Source organism: Heteronotia binoei, chromosome 1 (assembly GCF_032191835.1).
Source record: "Heteronotia binoei isolate CCM8104 ecotype False Entrance Well chromosome 1, APGP_CSIRO_Hbin_v1, whole genome shotgun sequence".
Classification (NCBI taxonomy): Eukaryota; Metazoa; Chordata; class Lepidosauria; order Squamata; family Gekkonidae; genus Heteronotia; species Heteronotia binoei.
This window is the reverse complement of record NC_083223.1, coordinates 218,692,604-218,715,323: the sequence shown is the minus strand read 5'-3', so window position 1 is coordinate 218,715,323 and position 22,720 is coordinate 218,692,604. Positions and strand designations below refer to the sequence as shown.

At 43.5% G+C, this 22,720-nt stretch overlaps 1 protein-coding gene across 1 annotated transcript in view; it reads right to left on the bottom strand.

Annotated features, from left to right (window-relative positions):
• PRKCE (protein kinase C epsilon) overlaps positions 1-22,720 on the bottom strand; it is a 563,878-nt gene that overhangs the window by 330,559 nt on the left and 210,599 nt on the right. The window contains exon 2 of the mRNA XM_060247704.1: positions 10,389-10,452. Within this exon, the coding sequence (XP_060103687.1) occupies positions 10,389-10,452 (64 nt within the window). The remainder of the gene's footprint in view (positions 1-10,388; positions 10,453-22,720) is intronic.

Genomic DNA, 22,720 nt, shown 5'->3' with positions numbered 1-22,720 from the left:
TGTACACAGGTTTAAAATCTTCATTTGAGGGGGGGGGGATTCTAGAAAAATTAAAATAAATATTTCCAAATAATCAACTGCAAAAACATAACAAAATGCTTAAAACCCTGTACCACTACACATTTAAAGTTCATGCATATATCAGCTGAAATATAATAATTCTTAAAATTAAATCAAGCATGCACATATATATTCAAGGTACTCAAGTAGACTTAATATCTTGATCAGAGAGGTGTTTTCACCCATTGTAAGGCTAAAATACTTGAGAACTGGTTTCAGTTTGACTCTTGGCCCAACAACAAACAGGTTGATTCCGCACTCACCTTTCTCCAGGGCAGGCTTCTGTTTCTGGGTGGAGCAAACTGGCGATTTCACACCAGTTGCTCCATGCCGGCATTTTGTGCGGGGCAAACCCACGATTTGCCCCGCCACAGTGTAAACCTGTTTTTTTAGGTTTACACTGTGGTGGGGCAAATCACGGGTTTGCCCCATGTAAAATGCCAGCGTGGAGCAACTTATGCAAAATCTCCAATTTGCTCCGCTCAGAAACAGAAGCCTGCCCCAGAGAAAGGTGAGTGCAGAATCAGCCATACTTTTCTTCATTCACTTAAACAGCCACAGTTCAAGCATACAACACTTTAATAGGACTACCATGAATTTATTTTAAATAAAAGTATTTTTATGCACAACAAAAAGGATTATTTTCTGTAACATTCCTTTATAAACAAACTCATACCATGTGCATCAATAGTTTCAGACACTGGGCATATCTGAGAAAACAGACAAAACAATTCTTGTGATCTGAAAGGACTGGCTTATCCTCAAGGACAAGAGTTATTTGTTGAGCAAATGTTAAACTATCCTTTCTCTGCTAATAGCTATGATCACAACTGAATGCTGAATTAAATATGGAGGACATGCTCTCCATGTGACCATATCAACCACATAATATACCTGGAAGCAAAACTTCTTTGAGAGGCTTGGTTTCTGTGGTTAATCTCTGTTTATAGGATTTCTGTGAACAGAGTAGGACTATGCCTTCCCCCTCTTATCACAGCCCAAACTGTCCCCTGGACAGGGACCCATAGGAACAGCATAATGGGTGAATCGAAGATCTGCAACAAGAGAGGAAATTTAGCAAAAATATGTCCTCCTAATGAAGGAAATCTTCACTGGGATCCAAGCCAAAGTCTTCTTCACAGGGAAGATGAAGAATGAGGCTAGGATTCTAATGGGCAGAGAAATTATATAGAGAGACACTTTCAAACAAGCAATCTCACACATTCATTCTGAGGTGGTAAGAAGGTAACAGTTTCTCATCAAGTCACAACCAAATCCACCTCATGGGTTTTCAAGGCAAGAGACGAGCTAAGGTGGTTTGCCATTGCATTCCTCTGCAAAGCAGCCCCCATATTCCTTAGTGGTCTTCCATCCAAGCTTCAGCACTGCTTAGCTTCCATCCTCTGACAAGATTGGGTTTGGCTGGGCTAGTAGGGCCTGCAGTCACTTAAATGGTGAGGGATCTGCCTCACAGTCTGTCATGGTGCCTCGTCGAAGAATTTAGTTCCTTTGTCCTAAAATCAAGTGGGTCACCTAATGCTAGGGCAAAGTTTCTGCTGAGGTGACATGGTAGAATGTGCAATGTGTTGGTGATGGTGAGCTGGTGCTCCGTGCAGAATTCTAGCAGGAGGCGCCCGTTATCATTGCAGTTGCCAATGCCGTGTTTGCCAAGTACTCCTTTCCAGGCTTCTGAGTCTTTACCTACTCTGGCATTGAAGTCGCCAAGGATGATCACCTTGTCCTCTGTAGGGGTCTTCCTTACGAGGTTGCGTAGATCAGCATAGAACTTGTTCTTTTCTGCAGGATCTGCTTGAAGGGTTGGGGCATACACACTGAAGAGTGTTGCATGCTGCTTGTTTTGAAGTGGGAGGCGCATGGACATGATGCGATCTGAGTGACCTGTTGGCAGGTTTTCGAGTTTGGAGGCAATGGAGTTCCTGACCATGAAGCCAACGCCAGAAAGGCGGCTCTCAGCCTTTGACTTACCCGACCAGTAGAGGGTATAGCCAGCACCATGTTCTTGAAGACTACCTTCCTCAGGGAAACGGACCTCACTGAGAGCTGCTATGTCAATATTCAACCTGAGAAGTTCGTGGGCAACTAGAGCAGAGCGTCGTTCAGGGCGACCACTGTCTACTGTGTCAAGCATGGTTCTGATGTTCCAACACGCAAGCTTTAGTCTTTGCACACTTTGTGAGGCAGGTGCATGCCTTTTCTTTGTTGTTATTTTTGACCGCAAGTAAGGATGCCCGTTGACCACGGCTAGCCAACTGGGGTGGGGGAGACGAGCTTTGTTTAGGCCACCTTTTCTAGGCCCCTCTCCGTGTGGAGCAAGCAGTGCTGTCCCTAGATAAGGCTGCTTGGTCGTTCAGGGTGCTGCCGAAAAATGCTTTCGTCTCTGGGTCAGCATCAGGCGACCAATACCCTGAACCACCTACATGCAGGATCGGGACTGCGGCTTCCAGTGGCATCTTCCACCTGCCGTTTCGCCCCTTGCCCATCGCTGCAGGACTTGGTGTGTTGTGGGTTGTGGATGTGGATATGCCCTTCAGGCCTGCGCAGGGGAATTTTTAGGTGAAGCACAGTGTGCGCGGTACTGGCTCCACCCTTTCACCTTGGGGTCATCTGCCATGGCCCAGTAAGCCGGGACGCCGGCAGCGAGTCCTCCAGGTGGTAGGTGTTACATTAATGAGCTCTATCTGCCCGGGTTTGATGTTAGAGTTTTCCTTCTCTTGGCTGGCGAGGTTGGTGAGCCCAGCCTGCCCATCCGGTTATAGCGCCGGACATTCGGTCGCACCATGACGTGGCAAACTCTGTGAGAAACGGGGGGGACCAGCGGGAAGGTGTTGCCATGGATGCAGTAATGCAGGAGAGGCCATTGCAGTGACCATCTGCCAGGCATAGCCGGGCAGTGACCACGCGGCGTTCACTACACCGGGAAAGGAGAGGCTATGTATTGCACATACACTTTCCCTGGGGGGGCAGGATACCCAAGAGGGAGCCCACCTCCCCCTCCTCCACCCCCCCCCCGACACAGAGGCAGGCAATGGCAAACCACCTCTGAATGTGCCTTGCCTTAAAAACCATCTTAGAATTGACAGCACTTTCCTCCTCCACCAACATATCCTCAGTGCTACTGCATATGAATGGCTGTCATGATTTCATTTGTGACATCACACATCTAGATCTGACATGATGATATCCCATAAACAAAATGGTGTAGGTTGCCACAACCAATTACATTAAATGGCAGTGAAGACAAATGAAGTTTAGGATAGTGAGGGCAAAAATAAAAGGAGGGAAATTATGCCATTCAGTAGCAACAAATTTGAGAACAAATGGGTATCTAAACAATATAAATATGTTTACAAGTCTCAAAAACCTCTAAAACTGGAAGGTGCTTTTTGACAATCTGCCTAAACAAGGCAAGTATACTTTCAATCCAGTCCTACTATCTAGCTAATTGCATTTCTTCAGTGAGATCTGAGAAATGTTTTGTGCATATGGTTATCAAATCCAGGTAGGGAAACTCCTAGACTGGGGAGCATGAAGTCTGCCCTCCAAAGCTGGGGAGGATGAAGTTTGCCCACGAAAGCTGCCATTTCCTCCAGGGTAGCTGATCTCTGGAAACCCCACAACCTTCAGTAATGAGTAATAGTTTCCCAAATGCATAACTGAAGTTCAAAAACGTTGTGCACCTGAAAATTCAGTTCACTTCAAGGAAAACTGACAACACCGTATCCACTAATTGTAGCCATTCTGTAAAGTGATCTGAATATAAGACATCTTCATTTTAAAAATCAAGCCATTTTTTCCATCTTTTGGTCCAGAAGCTCCTTGGTAAATAAAAACCTCAATGCATCCCCAACCTTGGGCCTCTTTTGGTAGCATGGGGAGTTTAACATTTTCAGTATTAGGTAAATAATCAAGTACAGGCTACCCCATTGTCTTCAGTGTTGACTGAACATACACAAGCATCTCCCAACATAAAAGAGAAGACGTTGCTTGTTCGGAGCTGAGTGTGTAGTGGAGGAGTTTGGAACACGGCCATGAATGAAATCTGCCTAAACCCCAGTTTCAAATTAGACTTACATATGCCTCCTTAGCACGCTCAGCTTTCTCTGAAGGGCACCAGACCTCCCATTCCAAGAAACTGTATTCATACAAGAATCTTATGCAGGAGCCACCAGTTGCTCCATTATCTTCAGTATCAGGGAATGGTGGATGGATGCACTAGGAAAGGCATTCTCTGGCACTACTGGAAAGGCGATGGCCTGTTCTCATCGACTGCCATGCTTGCTTTTGTAGCTTCACTAAAATTTGGTTTGTAGCCTCACTCAGTATTTGACACTGCTAATGACCACATGCAAATAGGCCTAACTCTACAATTAAGGATCCATTCAAAGAGGTCTAGACTAGAGATTCAGTCTGCTTTCCAAAACACTGAATTTTGTCTCTTGCAAGAGTGATCTTTACAATGCAGTCCTTCTAAGCCCACGGAAGTTACAAGGGTGCAACTCTGTTTAGAAATACACTGTTAATATACTATTCATTGTCTGCAGGTATTTCTTGACTATTCTTAACCAATTTGTTGTTTTAGCTAGTTTTAGAAATAGCTGCTGTTATATTTAAGATTCTTGACCTTATGTGTTAATATTTTATGCTTTCAGCTAATGGTATTTATTTCTATTACTGTAGGTGCCCTTGAGTGCTCCTGAGACAAGAAAGACAGGATATTCCAGATTAATACAGAAAATTGGTTATAAATTATTTTATTATGATTAAATAGATTATAGCTACTACACTAAAAGGAGCCCCATGGTACAGAGTGGTAAAGCTGCAATACTGCAGTCTGAGCTCTCTGCTCATGACCTGAGTTTGATCCCGGTGGAAGCTGGGTTCAGGTAGCCAACTCAAAGTTGACTCAGCCTTCCATCCTTCCAAGGTCAGTAAAATGACTACCCAGCTTGCAGGGGGGAAAGTGTAGATGACTGGGGAAGGCAATGGCAAACCACCCTGTAAAAAAAAAGTCAAAAAAAAAATGTTGTGATGCGATATCACCCCAGGGTTGGAAATGACTGGCGCTTGCACAGGGGACTCCCTTTACCTTTTTACTACACTAAAATAAATCTCTTTCAGTATATATCATTAAAGACTGTTTAAGGAAATGTCAGCAACCTATACATATGAACCAACTATCTTCAAAAGGCAATTTCTGAATGAACATGGGAGACATTTTGTCAGTTCTGGAGCAAGACATACAAGAACTAAAATGCCAAATTATACACTATCATTAACAGCATGTTAGTAGTGCCAACTGTGAACTTCAGGCTGCCAGTTACTCACTCTTCCCCCACTGTAGGTATTCCAACCTCCTGGCATCAACCAGGGTATCCTAGATACCCCTGGAAAGAGCTGCAGTGAGAGGTGGGGAAGAGCTGCAGAGGGTGGGAGAGGGGGTTGTCTTTTGAAACTTTCAGAATGCACCTCAAGCCAAAGTTGTTCATTTGCCAGAGCTTTTAATGGAATATATAACCTGCAGGGCGTTGAGGGATGGGAAGAGGGCGGTTATGAGGTTTTACATTGTTGGTTTAAATAAGCTGCCCTGAACCACAAGGAAAGGTTAGATAAATTTCTTTTTCCAAACTTTCAACTGTGCAATCCTAAAGAGAATCAAAACCTTCTAAACCAGGAGTGTTGGACCGAGGCGGTGTGGCAGTATTGCTGTTGTTAGACCTTTCGGCCGCGTTCGATATGGTCGACCACCGGCGGCTGGCCCGCCGCCTTGCCGACGCAGGGATTCAGGGGCTAGCCTTGCAATGGCTTTCCTCTTTCCTGGAGGGTCGGGGACAAAGGGTGGCAATTGGGGGGGAGCTGTCCCAGAGACACTCACTTAACTGTGGGGTGCCTCAGGGAGCAGTTCTCTCCCCAATGCTATTTAACATCTACATGCGCCTCCTTGCCCAGATTGCCCGGAGATATGGGCTGGGTTGTCACCAGTATGCGGATGACACCCAGCTCTATCTATTGATGGACGGCTGGACTGCTGATGTTCCTATAAATTTGGACCGGGCGCTGCAAGCCGTGGAAGACTGGATCAGGTCGAGTGGGCTGAACCTGAACCCAGCGAAGACAGAGGTCCTTTGGTGCGTCACTGATACCAGTGCGCAGGGTCAGGAGCTTGGGAGTCCTACTGGAGTCTTCCCTGACAATGGAGGCCCAGATAGCAGCCACTGCCAAATCCGCCTTTTTCCATCTTAGGCGGGCGAGGCAGTTGGCTCCCTTCCTGGAGCGCAGTGACCTGGCAACAGTGATCCATGCAACGGTCACCTCAAGGCTAGACTACTGTAATGCCCTCTACATGGGGCTGCCCCTGTGCCGAACCCGGAAACTGCAGCTAGTGCAGAATGCAGCAGCCAGACTGCTACTGGGCCTACCTCGGTGGGAACATGTGCAGGCTGGGCTGCAGGAGCTGCATTGGCTGCCAGTTATTTACCGAGTTCGTTACAAGGTGCTGGTTATTACCTTTAAAGCCCTATATGGCTGAGGACCTGTTTACCTTAGGGACCGCCTCTCTCCATATGTTCCCCAGAGAGCACTGCGATCCAGCTCGCAAAACCTGCTGGAAGTACCTGGGCCAAAGGAGGCCAAACTAAAAATAACGAGAGAGCAGGCCTTCTCTATAAAAACACCCCAATGGTGGAACCTGCTGCCGGAAGAGGTGCGGGCCCTACGGGACATTAGCCAATTCCGTGGGGCGTGCAAAACCGCCCTCTTCCGGCTAGCCTTCCAAGATGGAACCTGAAACAAACACCATGCCATCACTAACATCAACATAACCGAGATTGCAATAAGATAAGATGAGATTATTTTAGATTGATTTTAGACTTTTATATTATGTAAAGTTAATGGTAAATTTTTAATGGTATTGAAATGTATAACTGTTTTATTGTTCAATATGGCTTTTGCCACACTCTGTAAGCCGCCCTGAGCCTGCCTTGGTGGGGAGGGCGGGGTATAAATAAAATTTTATTATTATTATTATTATTATTATTATTATTATTAAACTCATTTGTTAGGAGGGACAGATCTGACACAAATGGGACTTTGTGGGGCTGGGCCATGAATATCATAAAATGTAATGCCAGGTGGTGGAGATATATAATCTTTATAAAGGATACAGATCAATACAATTAAAGATATTATTATTTTTACTTAAAATACAAATATGTTTAAAACTCTTGTGATGTTTTGTTTAAAATGGAGAGGTGGGGGAATAATGGGATTGGCAATGCAATTTTAAAAATAAAACATCAAGAAAAAGCATAAAATGCTCTGGGTTTAGGAAAATGTGAAATGGCTGGGCATTGCAAGCTTCTCCCCCTACCCCCAAGTCTATTCAGACTGGCAATGGCTCTTCAGTGTAATATTGCCCTTTGGCTGTGGGTTCTCAGGTTAGAGTACTCACTAGGCACCAGTTCTAAGCTCCATTCAAGCAGAGACATACTGGTTCAAAGCATCAACTCTTTATTTGCAAGATTACACAACTCCAGCAAGGAACAGCTTCTAACTGGCCATATAAATGCTGAAAAGTGAAACTGAGCTCCACTTCATTAAAATACACTGCAGCACAGACAAAGCTGCAAGGAAAATACAGTATGGATTTTCCATTCCAGAGTAATCTATCTGGGCACAGAGACCTTAATGGAAAGTCCATTCTGCATTTTCTCTGCAGCTTTGCAAGCTCAGAATTGCTTCCTGCTTCAGTCTGCAAAGACAAAGAAGAAGGAGCTGGGAACTTTTTTAGCCTCAGAGTTTCAAAGGGTGAGGACAGGAGTGAGGAGAGGGAGAAAAGAGACCCATGGGGATTAAAGCCCTGGGTAGGCTGGACATTTGACACCCTATTCTAAACCCATTGGCTGTAGTGGACCTGAATATATACTTTTGCTTGTGATATAATAACAATAATAAGCTTTTATTTATATCCCGCCCTCCCTGCCGAGGCAGGCTCAGGGCGGCTCACAAGACATGGTGTGTACCATGATTACAATAAATACAATTCATATAATAAAACACAGTTAATAAAATACAGTTAAAAGACAGTTACATAAATATTTTAAAAACCACAATAGATTAGAGGTGCTACAGTACAGTAATATATATATCCAGATGGCCAGATGTCACTTTCAGGGTTCCATCTTATAGGCTTGTTGAAAGAGGACAGTTTTACAAGCCCTGCAGAACTGGTTAAAGTCCTGCAGGGCTCGCACTTCCTCCGGTAGCTGATTCCACCAGTGGGGAGCCATTATTGAGAAGGCCTGCTCCCTTGTTGTTTTCAGTTTGGCCTCCCTTGGTCCAGGGATTTTTAGGAGATTTTGGGAACTAGATCTCAGTGCTCTATGGGGAACATATGGAGAGAGACAGTCCCTAAGGTAGGCAGGTCCTCGGCCATATAGGGCTTTAAAGGTGATAACCAGCACCTTGTAGCGAACTCGGAACACAATTGGAAGCCAGTGCAGCTCCCTCAGCCTAGGCTGCACGTGTTCCCACCGAGGTAGTCCCACTAACAGCCTGGCTGCCGCATTCTGCACTAGCTGCAGTTTCTGAGTTTGGCACAGGGGCAGCCCCATGTAGAGGGCATTACAGTAGTCTAATCTTGAGGTGACCGTTGCATGGATCACTGTTGCCAGGTCGTTACGTTCCAGGAAGGGGGCCAACTGCCTCACCCTTCTGAGATGGAAAAAGGCGGATTTAGCAGTGGCTGCTATCTGTGCCTCCATTGTCAAGGAAGGTTCCAGTAGCACTCCAAAGCTCTTGACCCTGCGCACTGGTATCAGTGACGCACCGTCAAAGGCTGGTAGGGAGATCTCCCCTTCCAGCTCGCCGCGACCTACGCAAAGGACCTCTGTCTTCGCTGGGTTCAGCTTCAACCCACTCAGCTTAATCCAACCTGCCACGGCTTGCAATGCTCGGTCCAGATTTATAGGGGCGTCGCCAGTCCGGCCGCCCATCAATAGAGCTGGGTGTCATCAGCGTACTGATGGGAACCCAGCCCATGTCTCTGGGCGATCTGGGCAAGGGGACGATTATACTATAAATATGTTAAGTATCCTGTGTACAAGTGGGGTGCACCAGTTTGATTTTTTTCCCCACTTTTAAAAAGCAGGACATGCAAGTCATACAGACATTTAAAAAGAGAAAAGATGGGAATTTAGCCACAAATGTAAGAAGTAAATAGACCTTTTAAAAGCAAGATTTGAGCACAGCCTGTGTTTTTGTGAACTACTAAATATTCAAGTACTGTATTCATTTTGAACATCACCATGATAAAGCACAGAAAGATGTTTCCCTCTAAATTTCTCTCTTTTCTCTTTCTAGTGAAGACTGTGTAATGCCAGATGGAAAACACCCTATTTTCAAAGTATGACATCCATACATATTAAGCAGGAAAAAGGCAGAGACTAAGCTCACACCCAAACCAGAAAATAAAAGCACTCTTAACTTCTCAGCAGTTTCAAGTCCTTGTGAAGATTACTGAGAAGAGACACAATACAGTTTTTGGCCAGTTTCTGTTCAGGCAAAAAACCCCAGACTTCTGTCTAGGAAAGTGGGTAATTGATACCTTTTCATCAGTTGTTAGCTAATCAGCCATTATATTTATGTCTTCCAGCAAGAAGACTTTGATTTTCAAGTCTTCTGATTTACAGAAGGCAGTAATAGATTTATTAGCATAATTCTGTAAACTCATACACCTTTAGAAGCTATTTACCTAAATCAGCGGCTCCAACAATCTTTGCCTTGCCTGCTAGCATACTTATTTATCACAGCAGTTTAAAAGTATCATGGCTAGTGCAGAAGTCAGTTCACTGCTGGACCAACCAAGCTATGCTTTAAATAAACATCAGTGTACCACTTTCATTTCAAAGCTGTTCAAAGTGCAATGGAAACACATCTATAGCATGATGTTTTCATATGAATACTTTGTAATATATGAAACTGCACTTGTGGTTAAATATTCAGCTTGTCCACACAGGAAAATCCAAATGCTCTCCTACAATAACAGTGCAGGATCCAGTGACATGTGGAGCAGTTCAGGTCTATAGCTACTGAGCTTCGATATCAGTATAGCATCAACTCATTCAGTGGGTTAAAGTATGATGCATAATACTTTACAAATGTATGTTTGATATAGGTACACATCACAGGGAACTCCTGGTTGCCCAGACTTCCTGTGTAGCAAACAGGAGGAGACTTCTGTCTTGAATTATGCAGGCAAGAATAAAAATCCACTGTTTATGAGTGAATACAGTAAAGTTGTGCTGCCTTACCTTCTCCTGATGAGCCTGAAAGATCTATGATGACATACACCCTTCCTTCTGGTTCCAAATCAATCTGCAGTTCAACAAAACAAAAATATTTATCACTATTATGCAGGACTTTCATTCTGCTCTTTTAAAACTGGGGTTTTTGGGTTTTTTTTTTCTAAACTGTGTAATCCTAAACAGCCTTCTAAACCCACTGTCTTCAGTTGACCTATAATGGTGCAGCTCTGCTTCGGACGGCATGGAGAGTTAAGTCCTGGCAGCATGCTTAATATATGTAGGACAGTCAGTAATTTCAAAGACTTGAAAAATGAAAGTGGATTCTGATGCCATAACCATCCCAACCTAGTTTCATATATAGATCAGACAGGCTTGGCAGATATGACACAATGGGATTCTTGTGAAAAAAAAATTGATTTTATTTATATCCCACACTCCCCTTCAAGTGGGCTCAGGGCAGGTCACAACAGATCATTTCACAGTAAAAACAATATTTAATTGCATCTCTGAATTTGACCCTTGTAGGGACCCTTGGTTTTTAAGTGGTGAAATGAAAAATATATAAAGATTTTTTTTTAAGTATACAATAATGGGAGCCTTGAAGATCTTAATGGCCTTTAAAAGGCTACTGGACTTGAATCTAGCACTTTTAAAAATTACTGAATGTATAATTTTATTTATTCAGAATCTCAGGGTAGGTAAATAAGAGTTAAAAGCAAATATAAAAATGCTCATTAACACTATATAATTTAAAAAACAACAACACATAAATGGTAAAAGCTTTCAAAGCTCTGTTTGCTTAGCTCTCCCCAAGGCCTGACTAACTACTACTGGAGACGGTTTTGTGCATTGTTGTTCAGTCGCACAGTTGAGTCCAAGTCTTTGCAACCCCATGGACAAAGTCACGCCAGGCCCTCCTGTCTTCCACCATCCTCCGAAGTCTGCTCAAATTCGTGTTTGTTACATCAGTAACACTGTCCAGCCATCTCATCTTTTGCCATCTCCTTCTTCTTTTGACTTCTGTCTTTCCTAGCATCAGGATCTTCTCCAGGGAGTGCTCCCTTCTCATTTGGTGGCTAAAGTATTTGAGCTTCAGTCTGGGTTGATTTCCCTTAGGATGACTGCTTTGAACTTCTTGCAGTCCAAGGGACTCTCAAAAGTCTTCTCCAGCACCACAGCTCAAAAGCATCTATTCTTCTGCGCTCGGCCTTCCTTATGGTCCAGCTCTCACAGCCACACATTACTACTGGGAATACCATCGCTTTGACTATTGTTCATGGGGTTTTCTTGGCAAGGATACTGGAGTGATTTGCCATTTCCTACTCCAGTAGATCACATTTAGTCTGGGTTCTCAGCTGTGACCTGTCCATCTTGGGTGGCCCTGCATGGAATAGCTCACAGTCTCATTGAACCGTGAAAGCCCTCTCGCCACGACAAGGCAGCAATCCATGAGGGATTTGTTTATTAGGTGTGGCAAAAAGCAGATGCACAAGTGATCACGCATCCATTTTGTAAGCTTCTAGTACAAAAGGAGAACTTGCAAAATTCTTCTGCAGGGAATTGTGCATATTCCATTTGCATATCACCTGAGTGTAAAGACACATGTGTTCTAAAAACAAGTTCCTCCTTTGGATGTTATACTAAGAGAGTGAGAAGTCGAAGCAGATCATCTTTATGCCACATCTTATGATGTGTGAAGCCACTATAAAAAGTTGCTGAGAGGATAGCAAGTCTCTAGGGTGAGGAAGTTCCATAGGTGTATAGCAGCTAAGAACACCACCTCTCTAATTGCCAATTTCGTCTTGAGCTGGCACACAAACAGTAATTTGAAAATGGCATTTTTATCTCATCTTAGAAATCATTATGAGACATAAGGAGGAGAGGTGATATTATCTATGCTGTTGCTACATGGCAAGTTGTGGATTCAGTGCATATGGATATTCGGCTGGACACAGCAAAAACTACATAACAACTCTAATAAAAGGTAAAACATCTCATTAAATAAGAGGTCTTGGGCATGTGAAACATAACTGTTTTTCTCACTAATATGTGCAACCTCTCATAAATATAATATTCTAGCCCTGTTGCCATGGCCATTCTGCCTTCATTTTGCAGTCCAGGCTCTAATATTCTGTGGTGCACAAACAGCCCACCCATCCTGCTGTCTTAAAAATCTTGCCCATCCTAGTTTATTTAGAATTGTTTCCCAAAAGAATCACAGTTGGAGGAGATGCAAGACAAGGGAAGGGAGACTGGCTAGGGAAAAGGTAGGTACAGAGAATGTTTTGTATATTGCCTTCAACAACATAGTGTTTTGTATAACTGAATTTTAATCACAAAGTTTAATGGCCTGTTAGTTCACTCAATCAGGTGCAGTCAGCTTTGCGGCTATTATTCTAAGTAGTTTTGGTCCAATCAAAATACAGTGCCTATAGTCTGGTCTCAAACTAGTCTAACAGAAAGAACCTTTGGAAAATTCAATCCATGTTCCAAAAGATGAAGCCTTGCAGACACTCCTCTCTCTAGCCTTGAGCCTTCTTTCGTCACCTTGGAGCCAGATCTCAGGACCCTGTAACAATAGTTGCCCCTCAGTCATTCAAGTTGTGCTTGGCTTCAGCTGTGTAAATGGAGGGTCTAAGCTTGTTTGATTTGCCTCAGTCCTGCTCTGCCTTCTGGACATATACTGAATTTATTTACTCAAATTGCTACCTGCATTCCTGCTTATCACCCTTGCCAAACAACCCCTCCTGGAATTTCTATCATTCAGACTGGTGCAAGGGTAGCCAAACTTGCTTAATGTAAGAGCCACATAGAATAAACAGATGTTTGAGAGCTGCAAGCCATGAACATCAGATGTTCAAGAGAAGGAAGGAAGGAAGGAAGGAAGGAAGGAAGGAAGGAAGGAAGGAAGGAAGGAAGGAAGGAAGGAAGGAAGGAAGGAAGGAAGGAAGGAAAACAAATAGATGAGGGAGAGTGGAGGGAGGAAGAGATGGAAAGAAAGCAACTTTAAATACATTCTCCAAGCTGCCAGTTGGCTTGACTTTGAGTAGTGTTTTAAAGAGACAAATGCCTTCTCCAAGCTGGCCAACCGGGCAGAGGAGCTTTGAGAGCCACGCAATATGTGTGAAAGAGTCACAAGTGGATCCCGAGCCACAATTTGGCCACCCCTGGACTGGTGCATGTCCCAAGTCTGCTTGGATCTACTCATGTTCATAATATTATCCATTACACAAAGGTGATGCTAAACTACAGAAGTTATAAAACTTACCACCCTCAGGGAACTCTTTCAATATCCATTTGTTTTATCAGAGAATCCTTATGCATTTTCTGAGGATCCCCAGTGTGCTTCAGGGGTTTTAGAGGAGCCCTTCTGAGAAACATTCTCAGTTTACACAGGGAACTGGCTAAGATTTACCGGTTTAAGCACTGTACATCAACAAAGTCATGCTGCATCAAGCCAAAGGTCTATCTAATCTAACATTCCGTTTCCCTCCAATGCCTCTAGAAATCCAAAAACAGCCCCAGGAAAATTGTCTACAATTACAGATATTTTAACTGAGAGCTCCTCCTCAAACAGGTTTGATAGGGAATTACTGGTATATTCTTAACATATTCGGCTGAAGTTGAATCCAGGTAACATGGAGGTTCTGTGGCTGGGGGAAGAGAGCCATGGCTGGATTGCCAGCTCCCAACCGTTGATACAGTGCCCTTGACCAACTGTCAAGAGTCTGGGCATGACTCTGGATGTCTCCTTGTCAATACAGGCTCAGGTTGCAAAGGTTGCCAAACTGATGTTCCTCCAGCTGTGCCAGATTAGGCAACTGGCTTCCTACCTGTCTTGCCCTAACCTAGCCACAGTAATCCATGCAATGGTCACCTCCAGGATAGACTATTGTAATTCACTCTACACAGGCCTACCCTTGTGCCTAACCCAGAAACACCAGCTGATCCAGAATGTAGCCATGCAGGTCCTTACTGGGACCTCCTGGACAGCACTTTTCCAACGTGTGCTGCGTGAGCGCCAGATCACGTTCAAAGTTTTGGTCTTGACCCTTAATGCCCTTAGCAGTCAGGGACCCATGTATCTCCAAGACTGCCTCTCCCACTGTGCCTCCAGAAGGGCATTATATTCCCAAGAATAGGAAACTCTGAGTGGTCCTCTGCATGAGAGAAATCTGGCTGTCCTCAACTAGGTCCAGATCCTTTTCAGCCTTAGCCCCCACCTGGTGGAACTCTCTGTTGGAGAACATCCGTGCCCTGCAAGACTTATTACCTTTCTGCAGGCACGTAAGGCATTCAGTTGAGGACAGCTATAGGACAGTACAATACCTGGCACTTTCATACCCTCTACTCTCCATAAGCCCCCTCCCCACTCCGGGAGACCTGAAGAAGATGAACGGTGTTTCTGCTATCTTAATAGGGAAGAGATTTACTGGTTGATATGTTATAACTTATTGCTGATTTTATTCTAAATTATTATTGCTTCATGGTTGTAAGCTGCTCTGAGCCCTGCTTGCAGGGAATAGATGGCCTTATAAATCAAATTTATAACTACTACTACTACTACTATGTATTTATTTAAAACATTTAAGGCAGTTTTATAAAACAGTTTTCAAAAGTTACAACAAAAGCTCAAAATGATAAGAAAAATAAAAACAAAATAGGAAGTACACTAGCAAGTCAATCATTCCTCCAAAAAGGCCTATGAATCAATTATCGTAGGCTTGCCAATTCCCAGGTCCCAGTGGGGGTTCTCCCACTTTTTCAGGCTCCTTCCCGCCCCCAGTCAGCTGGCCAGCGGGGGGAAGCCCCATCCACACAGTCATCATGTGCCTTTCCCCCTCCAGAGGCTTCAGTCTCTACTTGAGAAAGCCTTCCTCTTTGGATGGTGTGTCTGAGTCTTTAAGAATGAAGGGGAAGGGGGGAGGAGGCAGAACAACATGGCTGTGAAAGGAGCCCAGACCCTCCATTTGTTGCACAATCCTTGCAGAGGTAGTTTGCATAGTGTGAAGATAAACTTGAACCTTTGGTTGCCCTGTGTTACTGTGAAAAACTTGAAAGTTCAGCAACTCATGAGTAGAGGTGCCAATCCCCAGGTGGGGGCAGGGTCATCAGAAATGGGGGGGGGAGGGAAATGTCTCCTGGACCATAGGGTATAATGGAGAATTAATCCTGGGGTATCTGGGGCTCTGGAGGGGTGGTTTTTTGAGGTAGAGGTACCAAATTATAGCATCTGATGAGTCTCCTCAAAATACTCTCCAGGTTTCAAAAAGATTGGACCAGGGGGTCCAATTTTATGAGCCCCAAAAGAAGGTGCCCTTATTCTTCATTATTTCTAATGTAGGGAAGGCATTAAAAAGGTATGTGGTCCCCTTAAATGTGATGGCCAGAACTTCCTTTGGAGTTCAATTCTGCTTGTCACAACTTTGTATATGGCTCCATCCCCAAAGTCTCCTGGCTCCACCCCCAAAGTCTTCAGATATTCCTTGAATTGGACTTGGCAACCCTAATTATCAGTGTTACCTGCCAACACTCTCACTAAGGGCTCATCCATCAGCCAGTTTGCAGTCTTTTACCTGAAGTTACTTATTTTCTCTGCTTTCATTAGAGGTGAGCAAGGCCAGGCCCCAGGCTAAATAAAATGAAAGCAGGCTAGTCAGTAACCGCATGAATGGTAAATGACTGGGAGGACCCCCATTCCTGCCACTGAGCAAGGGTGAAGTAGGAACACAATGTGATACCCATGCCAGACAGCAGGAGAGGTGCAGCAACCCTCCATATGTGTCTGTGCTGGTAGAGCCCATGTCTTTGCTTAGCACTCAAAAACTATAGTTTCTGAGAGAAAGAGAAAGATGGAGGAAAGTGCTACTTATATAATATGTTAAAACACACTCAAAGCAAACAGTGATTTCTCCAGCTGAATTTCTGTGAAGTTAATTTTTTAAGTTTTAGCTGGTGTTAGTGTATGGGACAGAACCATGAACATTACTTGGAATTAAAGCTCATTAACTTTAGTAAGGCTAAATCAATGAACATCATAAGTCCCCATTAAACCATGAGATTTATTTATGAGTGAACACGCAGAGGATCACCCCGTTGGTTGATTGACCTACTAATAAAAAAACCCTGACATCTGTGCATACAGAATGCAAACTGTACCAGAAAAAAAAGATAAGAAAAAGCAACATTTGATACATTATCCTACCCACCCCAGTTAATATGTAATGCCTATAAAGGAAAACTAAAAGATTCTGGAGCTTCTAAATTGTATATTCATCTTGTTAACTCACACTGGTGACTGGTCTATATCCTTTATTAAGGAACTAAGCATATAAAACACTGATTTTCAGGTCTCAGAAAATGCCTTTTGAACATTAGAACTGACAAGTACAGTTTTAATTATTTATAGTAATATCTCAGTAAAGCGAGAATTCACCATATCCTGCCAAGATTACATCATTGCTGGGAAGAGGAGAAGAAATGACTTGAGGCTGAAGCAACTCATATTTGGACCTCACCCAAGTGGCACAGGGAAGGACACCTCTTGTCCTCACTTCACCATCTAAGCAAACTATTTGCAAGTTCCTCTCCAAGGTTACAAATACAGTTTTGGTCTCAGCCAGTGCAATCCTAGGCAGGGTTATACCCTTCTGAGTCTATTAAAATCAACAGGCTTAGAAGGATGTAATTAACACTACACTGACAGACTTTCAGCAGCACGTCCTTTCTGTTTTACAAGGAGCCCGTACAGATTTTGGTTCATTCTTTTCAGTCCTCACTGCATAACTCCCTTCCTTCTAAAGACAAAAACTGGAGAACTAGTGCAAAGAGTGAGACCAATCACACTCCATTTTAATGGGTTTTAAATGTTAGCCATCTTGTCTGTCCTTCTGAGTGAATAAAGGCAGGATATAAATGCCAATGGGTCTGGAGGGTTCAGCAGGACCACCAGAGCTGTGCTGGGCTCACCACTGAAGGTGGCAATGGTAGGGGAGAAGCTTCAATAGGCCCACCAGGAACAATGCCAGGCTTGCCATTGAGAACAGTGAATTGGGGGGCGGGGGTGAAAGAAAGGGGGTGAGCAGAGTAGGTGAGAAAGAAATAGTGTTGGGGAGTAGAAAGAGAGAGTGATGGGGTGGGGGAAGGACAGAAAGACAGTGATGTGGTTAGGGAGGCAGAAAGAGAGAGAAGAAATAGTGATGGGGCAGAAAGAGATTGAGGTGTAATGGGGGAGAAAGAAAGTGATGGGATAGGGGCAGAAACAGAGAAATAGCAATGAACTGGGGAGACAGAAAGAGAAAGAAATAATGATGGGTTGGGGGCAGAGAGAGATAAAATGACAGGTTTGTGGGAGAGGGGGGGAGTTGTGGGAGGGAGAAAGAATGAGAGACAGAGAAATAGGGAGAGAGGGAAGGAAAGGGATGGCTTCTGGACGTTTATTGTGGGTCTCTACTTGTCAGGTTAGAATCCAGAAATTTAGGTTCAAACTCTTCTTTATCATGATCTTTTCTAAAACTACTTACAGGGCTGTTGTGATGTTAAAAGCGGGTGGAAACAAAGCAGTTTGGAGGCTGGATGTAGAGGGGAGGGGGAAAGAGAAAGAACAATGCAAGAAGTGGGTACCACTAGGGGTGAGATTTCCTCTCCATCACAAATCCTCAAGTGTCCATCCCCCACATCATTATGTTTGGGGAATCTGGTATTCTGGACCAATCTGCAAACAAGTTTTCTAATAAGCATATCTGTCGAGAAAATATATACCTTGTGTTGAATTTTTTTTAACATAATGCCATCTTATACTTCCAAGCCTTATTAGGACAGTGAACCAATTACAAGGATCCATGCCCAGAGACTCAAGGGGCGTTTTCGCACTGACCTTAATTGGCAGCGACGTCCCTCTTCACCGCGCAGGATCTGCGCGGATTTCGCACCAATTGCTGCGGAGCACCCGGAAGAGCCGCAGAGTCCCGCGGCTTTTGCGGCGCAAATGGAAACCGCCAAAAACCAGTTTCCATTTGCGCCGCAAAAGCCGTGGGACTTTGCAGCTCTTCCGGGTGCTCCGCAGCAATTGGTGCGAAATCCGCACAGATCCTGCGCAGTGAAGAGGGACGTCACTTCCAATTAAGGTCAGTGCGAAAACGCCCAAGGAGTCATTCATCTCTAGTCCAAAGGAATGTTGGAATAATTGACATTCAAATGAACTAAGTTCTTTCCCAATATAAAGCAAAATAGTAATGAGTCTCAATGCTCATTTTGTACTCAGAACTCTAATTGAGCATTAGAAAGATTATGAAATATTGAAATAGAAGCATGAGGTTTTCATGTTATGCTTTGTCACAGGCTGGATGACACTGTCACATTGATGTGAGGTTTTTCATTTTGCAATGACACAATGATACTGGCTATTGAAATTCCATATTGCATCTTTCTGCAGCTATGGGGCATGTCATTGATCATAAAAATGCTTTGCTAGCTTTTTCATCTTTAAAGTGTTTGCGTGAATAATACACAAGCCACTAATTGAAAAGCATGAAAACTCAGAATATTCCAGAAGCAATTACAATCAACCTACAAACTGTTCTGCTTTTTGTCCATACATGAAAGGCGAGTCTCAGAGCATTTTCATATGGAAGGCTTGAAGAAGCTTTTGCTTTCATTGCATTGTAATGCAGATGTAAAACCTACAATGGTCAGAATGTTCATTTGCATTACAGATGATTCGTTCCCACATTAACTTGTAAACATAAATAGCAAGACAGAAGTTCAGTGCTGGTTTAAACCCAGACCATAGTTTTCTGAAATAAGGACTTTGTATTTACAGTACTGGGTTACTACTACTGATGATGCCCTTCCTGGCAATTCATACCAAAAACATGGGCTTTAGTGGACATTGGTGCATATATAGCTGAATAGAACTGAACTGTCAGTCATTGTTTTAGCCATCACTAGGCTAAAACAATGACTGACAGTTCAGTTCTATTCAGGCATATATGCACCAATGTCCACTAAAGCCCATGGGTTTAGGCATGCTTAATTCTGCATAGATTCAGAAAATGATGATCTGAATGCTCATTCTAGGTATATTTGTTGAGTACACAGAGAATGCTACTTCAAGTACCAGGGTTTTTTTTAATGTTGTTTTTGGTATGAATTGCCAGGAAGGGCATCATCAGGTTCTAATGCTACCAGGGTTTTAAAATTCATACTAACTTCATGAAAGGATAGTGTGATGGCTCCAGAATTTGTGGACAAAATAATCTGGTTTCAAGTATGCCATCCTTCCATTGTGGGATTGGAAATACTGTGCTATGTATATATTTCCAATTGTGGCCCTCATCAGTGGATATCTAAACCCGTGGATTGAGGCCCCACTTACCAAGCAGATTTTTCTGCAAACTAAGGGGACTCCCTCAATTTGCAGAAAAATCTGGAAAGTTAAAAAAAGAGGAGGGGAAGACTTAGCTGCCCTCAAATTAAATAAATAAGGGTCCATCATTTGCTGCTGCTGCAGAGCCTGGAAGCTGTTGGTGGGCCTGTTCACGGGGGCAGAGCCTGGAAGTCACTGCTGCTGCAGCAGCAAATGCCAAGCCCTTCTCTAGCTGTTCAACAGTAAATCACTCTAAGCCTAGCTATGGTGCCAGTGGACTCTGGGAGCCACTACAAGTCCAGCCCTGACAGTGGAGCTCAGCAGCTGCCCTGAGCCTGGCTGTTGCAGTGGCAGAGTCCTGGAAACCCTTCAGGCTTGGAGCAGCTCCCAGACACTACCACCACTGTGGCTGGGCTCCAAAGGAGTCATGCCAGACAACGAGGGGGGAGTGGGATTCCCCACATCAGTTTTGAAGGCTCTCCACTTGTCTATATACTATTAGCCACATGTGGCCCCCATCTGCAGAAATCCAAATCTACAGGTCAGGGCCACATTGTGGCTAAAGAGATTTTTCTGTAATCTTGGGGTAGTCCCCAGGTTTCCTGAAAAATGTAAAAATTACCCAAAAAAATACCAGGTGGAGGAATTAAATTGCACCAAAACTAAAACACCATTCTCCACAGTTGCCCAGACCACTTACTTTTGGTGGTCAATGGGTGTGGTGTTGGGGAGCAATGCTGGATCCAGTGGTGGTTGTGCAACCTGGCAAGAAACTGGGTGGGAAGGAATCCCCCCCCCCCATGAGTATAATGGGCCTGTACTTGTAGCCATCTAAATTCCAAATACTTGGGAGGGAACTCTCAAAAGTAGAGATGTAAAATTTTGAGTAATTAGAGGAAAATGTGTACATTTTCCCCAGGGAGGGAAATGGAAATTCTGGGGGAAACTGAAATGTATGCAATACTTACTGTCCTAAAATAATGTTACAGCTTTAACATCATAGCATCATTATAATTGCATATAAAATTGCAATATTTGATAGGTTTATGGAATTTAAAGGTTATAAATGCCTCAGTTGTGTACAAGCAAAATTCAAGATATTCCCAATACCAGAGAGAAAGCATACAGTGCATCAACTTACAGTTATCATAGCACATATGTCTTAGTTTTTGATCTCTGGTTTGAAACTGAAGTTCTCAATGGAACTTTCAGTTTTCCTCCGAAGATTCGGTGCAGTTTCTGCCCCTGATCTTTCTTCTCCCCCCAACCACAAGGCACTGCAATAAACTAGTTCCCCCCCCCCCTCAATCTGTGGGTAAATGTCACAGTGGTTAGAGGGAGAGGTAAAAACTTCAACCACAGCAGGTTAAAAGGACAACAGAAGGCATACAACTATGGAGAAGTGAGGAAAACCCTGCATGTTCCCCTCATTAAGATTTGGTATCCTTCTAGGTGTAGAAATGCATCTTGGATTGAAAATTGACTGCCAGCCACAGTGTGGACCAATTAAAGATCTCAGAGAGTGAACTCACTTAAAGAACATTACAGTAATCCAGCACAGCTGTACCTACCATATGGCTATAGTAGTAGAATATAATGTTTTACTTAATAAAATATGTGTAAAAATGTATTTTCTTCAGCATGATTGTTGTGAACCTCCTTTAGCTGAACAAAAAATTAGTTTTGAGTAAAGATGTGAAGGCCTGGGAGGAAAAAGGGAGTGGGGGAAATTGGAAATTTGGAGGAGTACTGAAAAAAAAATCCTATGAAATATTGTCTCCTTTCAAATGAGTGAAATGTTTTGAAAGACAAAGTGGGCATACCTACAAGAGGTAAGGTTGCCCCAGAGACAGGGCTTATACAGTGATGGTTCCTTAGCTTTAGGATGCCCTCTCCCTTTAGGTGTCTGGAGAGTCTCTTACTGTCTTTAAATCAATTTTTTGTTTTCTTTTTTATGGTTTACTTCTATCTTGAGGCCTGTTTATGAATATTATTTTAGTCTGTTTTAAATGTACTTTTATATCCTAGGTGGTTTGGTTATGAACCATAATTTTAATACTTTTTCAATTGTATAGCATTTTGTTTTGTAAGCTACTTCAAGCAGGTCATTAAGGAGGCAGCATATAAATTTTCCAAATGAACAAAAACTATTGCCCACACATACCATATACACTGCTCGGAAACACCTTTTTCTCTATCCTTGCTTCTGTGCCTTTAGCAACATCCTACAAAAATTTAGTACATGAGACTTTTTCAGTCACTAACTCTGTGCTACAAAGTACCTGACCTCCTAAGGTTGTGTCTTTCAAGCTACAATTACGGCAGTGGAACAGAACTGACAAACCTACTTCTCTTCATTCACTTCATTTTTAATCTGCTCTTTCTCTGGGGATGCCAGGACAGTGTGCATTAGGGATGGGCGCAAACTGGCTCATGAACTAAAGATCATAATAAATTTTGGTCTCTTCATGGTTTGCGAAGTGATGTTCATGGAAGGGTGACTGACACGAACATTCTACAAACTTTCATGCTGCTTGTGGTGTTTTGTGAATGGATACATTTCCAGAAGGGCTGTCCCATTCTGCTCTTTGGGATTAATAAACTATGTATCAGCTCAGCTCCACACCTTCCCCCTGCTGCCTGTTGGCAGTTAGACAGAAAGGCAGAGAACTTGTTAAAAGCAGACAAGCAGAGCACATTAATTTATTCCCTCCTGCTTGTGAACCCCTCTCCCCTGCTGAGTGAACTCAGGGCTCTGAGACGCCCTGCCTCTCTACTCACACCAAGCAGAGGGGCTTAGCTACTGGGAGCTTTAGCTGAGGACCCATACCCTCCAACCCCTCCTGATTGTTAACACCTCCCCCTAGTAGGGTTTGGGTGTTAGGTGAACTCATGATAACAGAGGGGAATCTCCACATTCAGAAGCATTAAGCCTCTGAATCCCAGAGCCCGGAGGCAACATCAAGGGAAG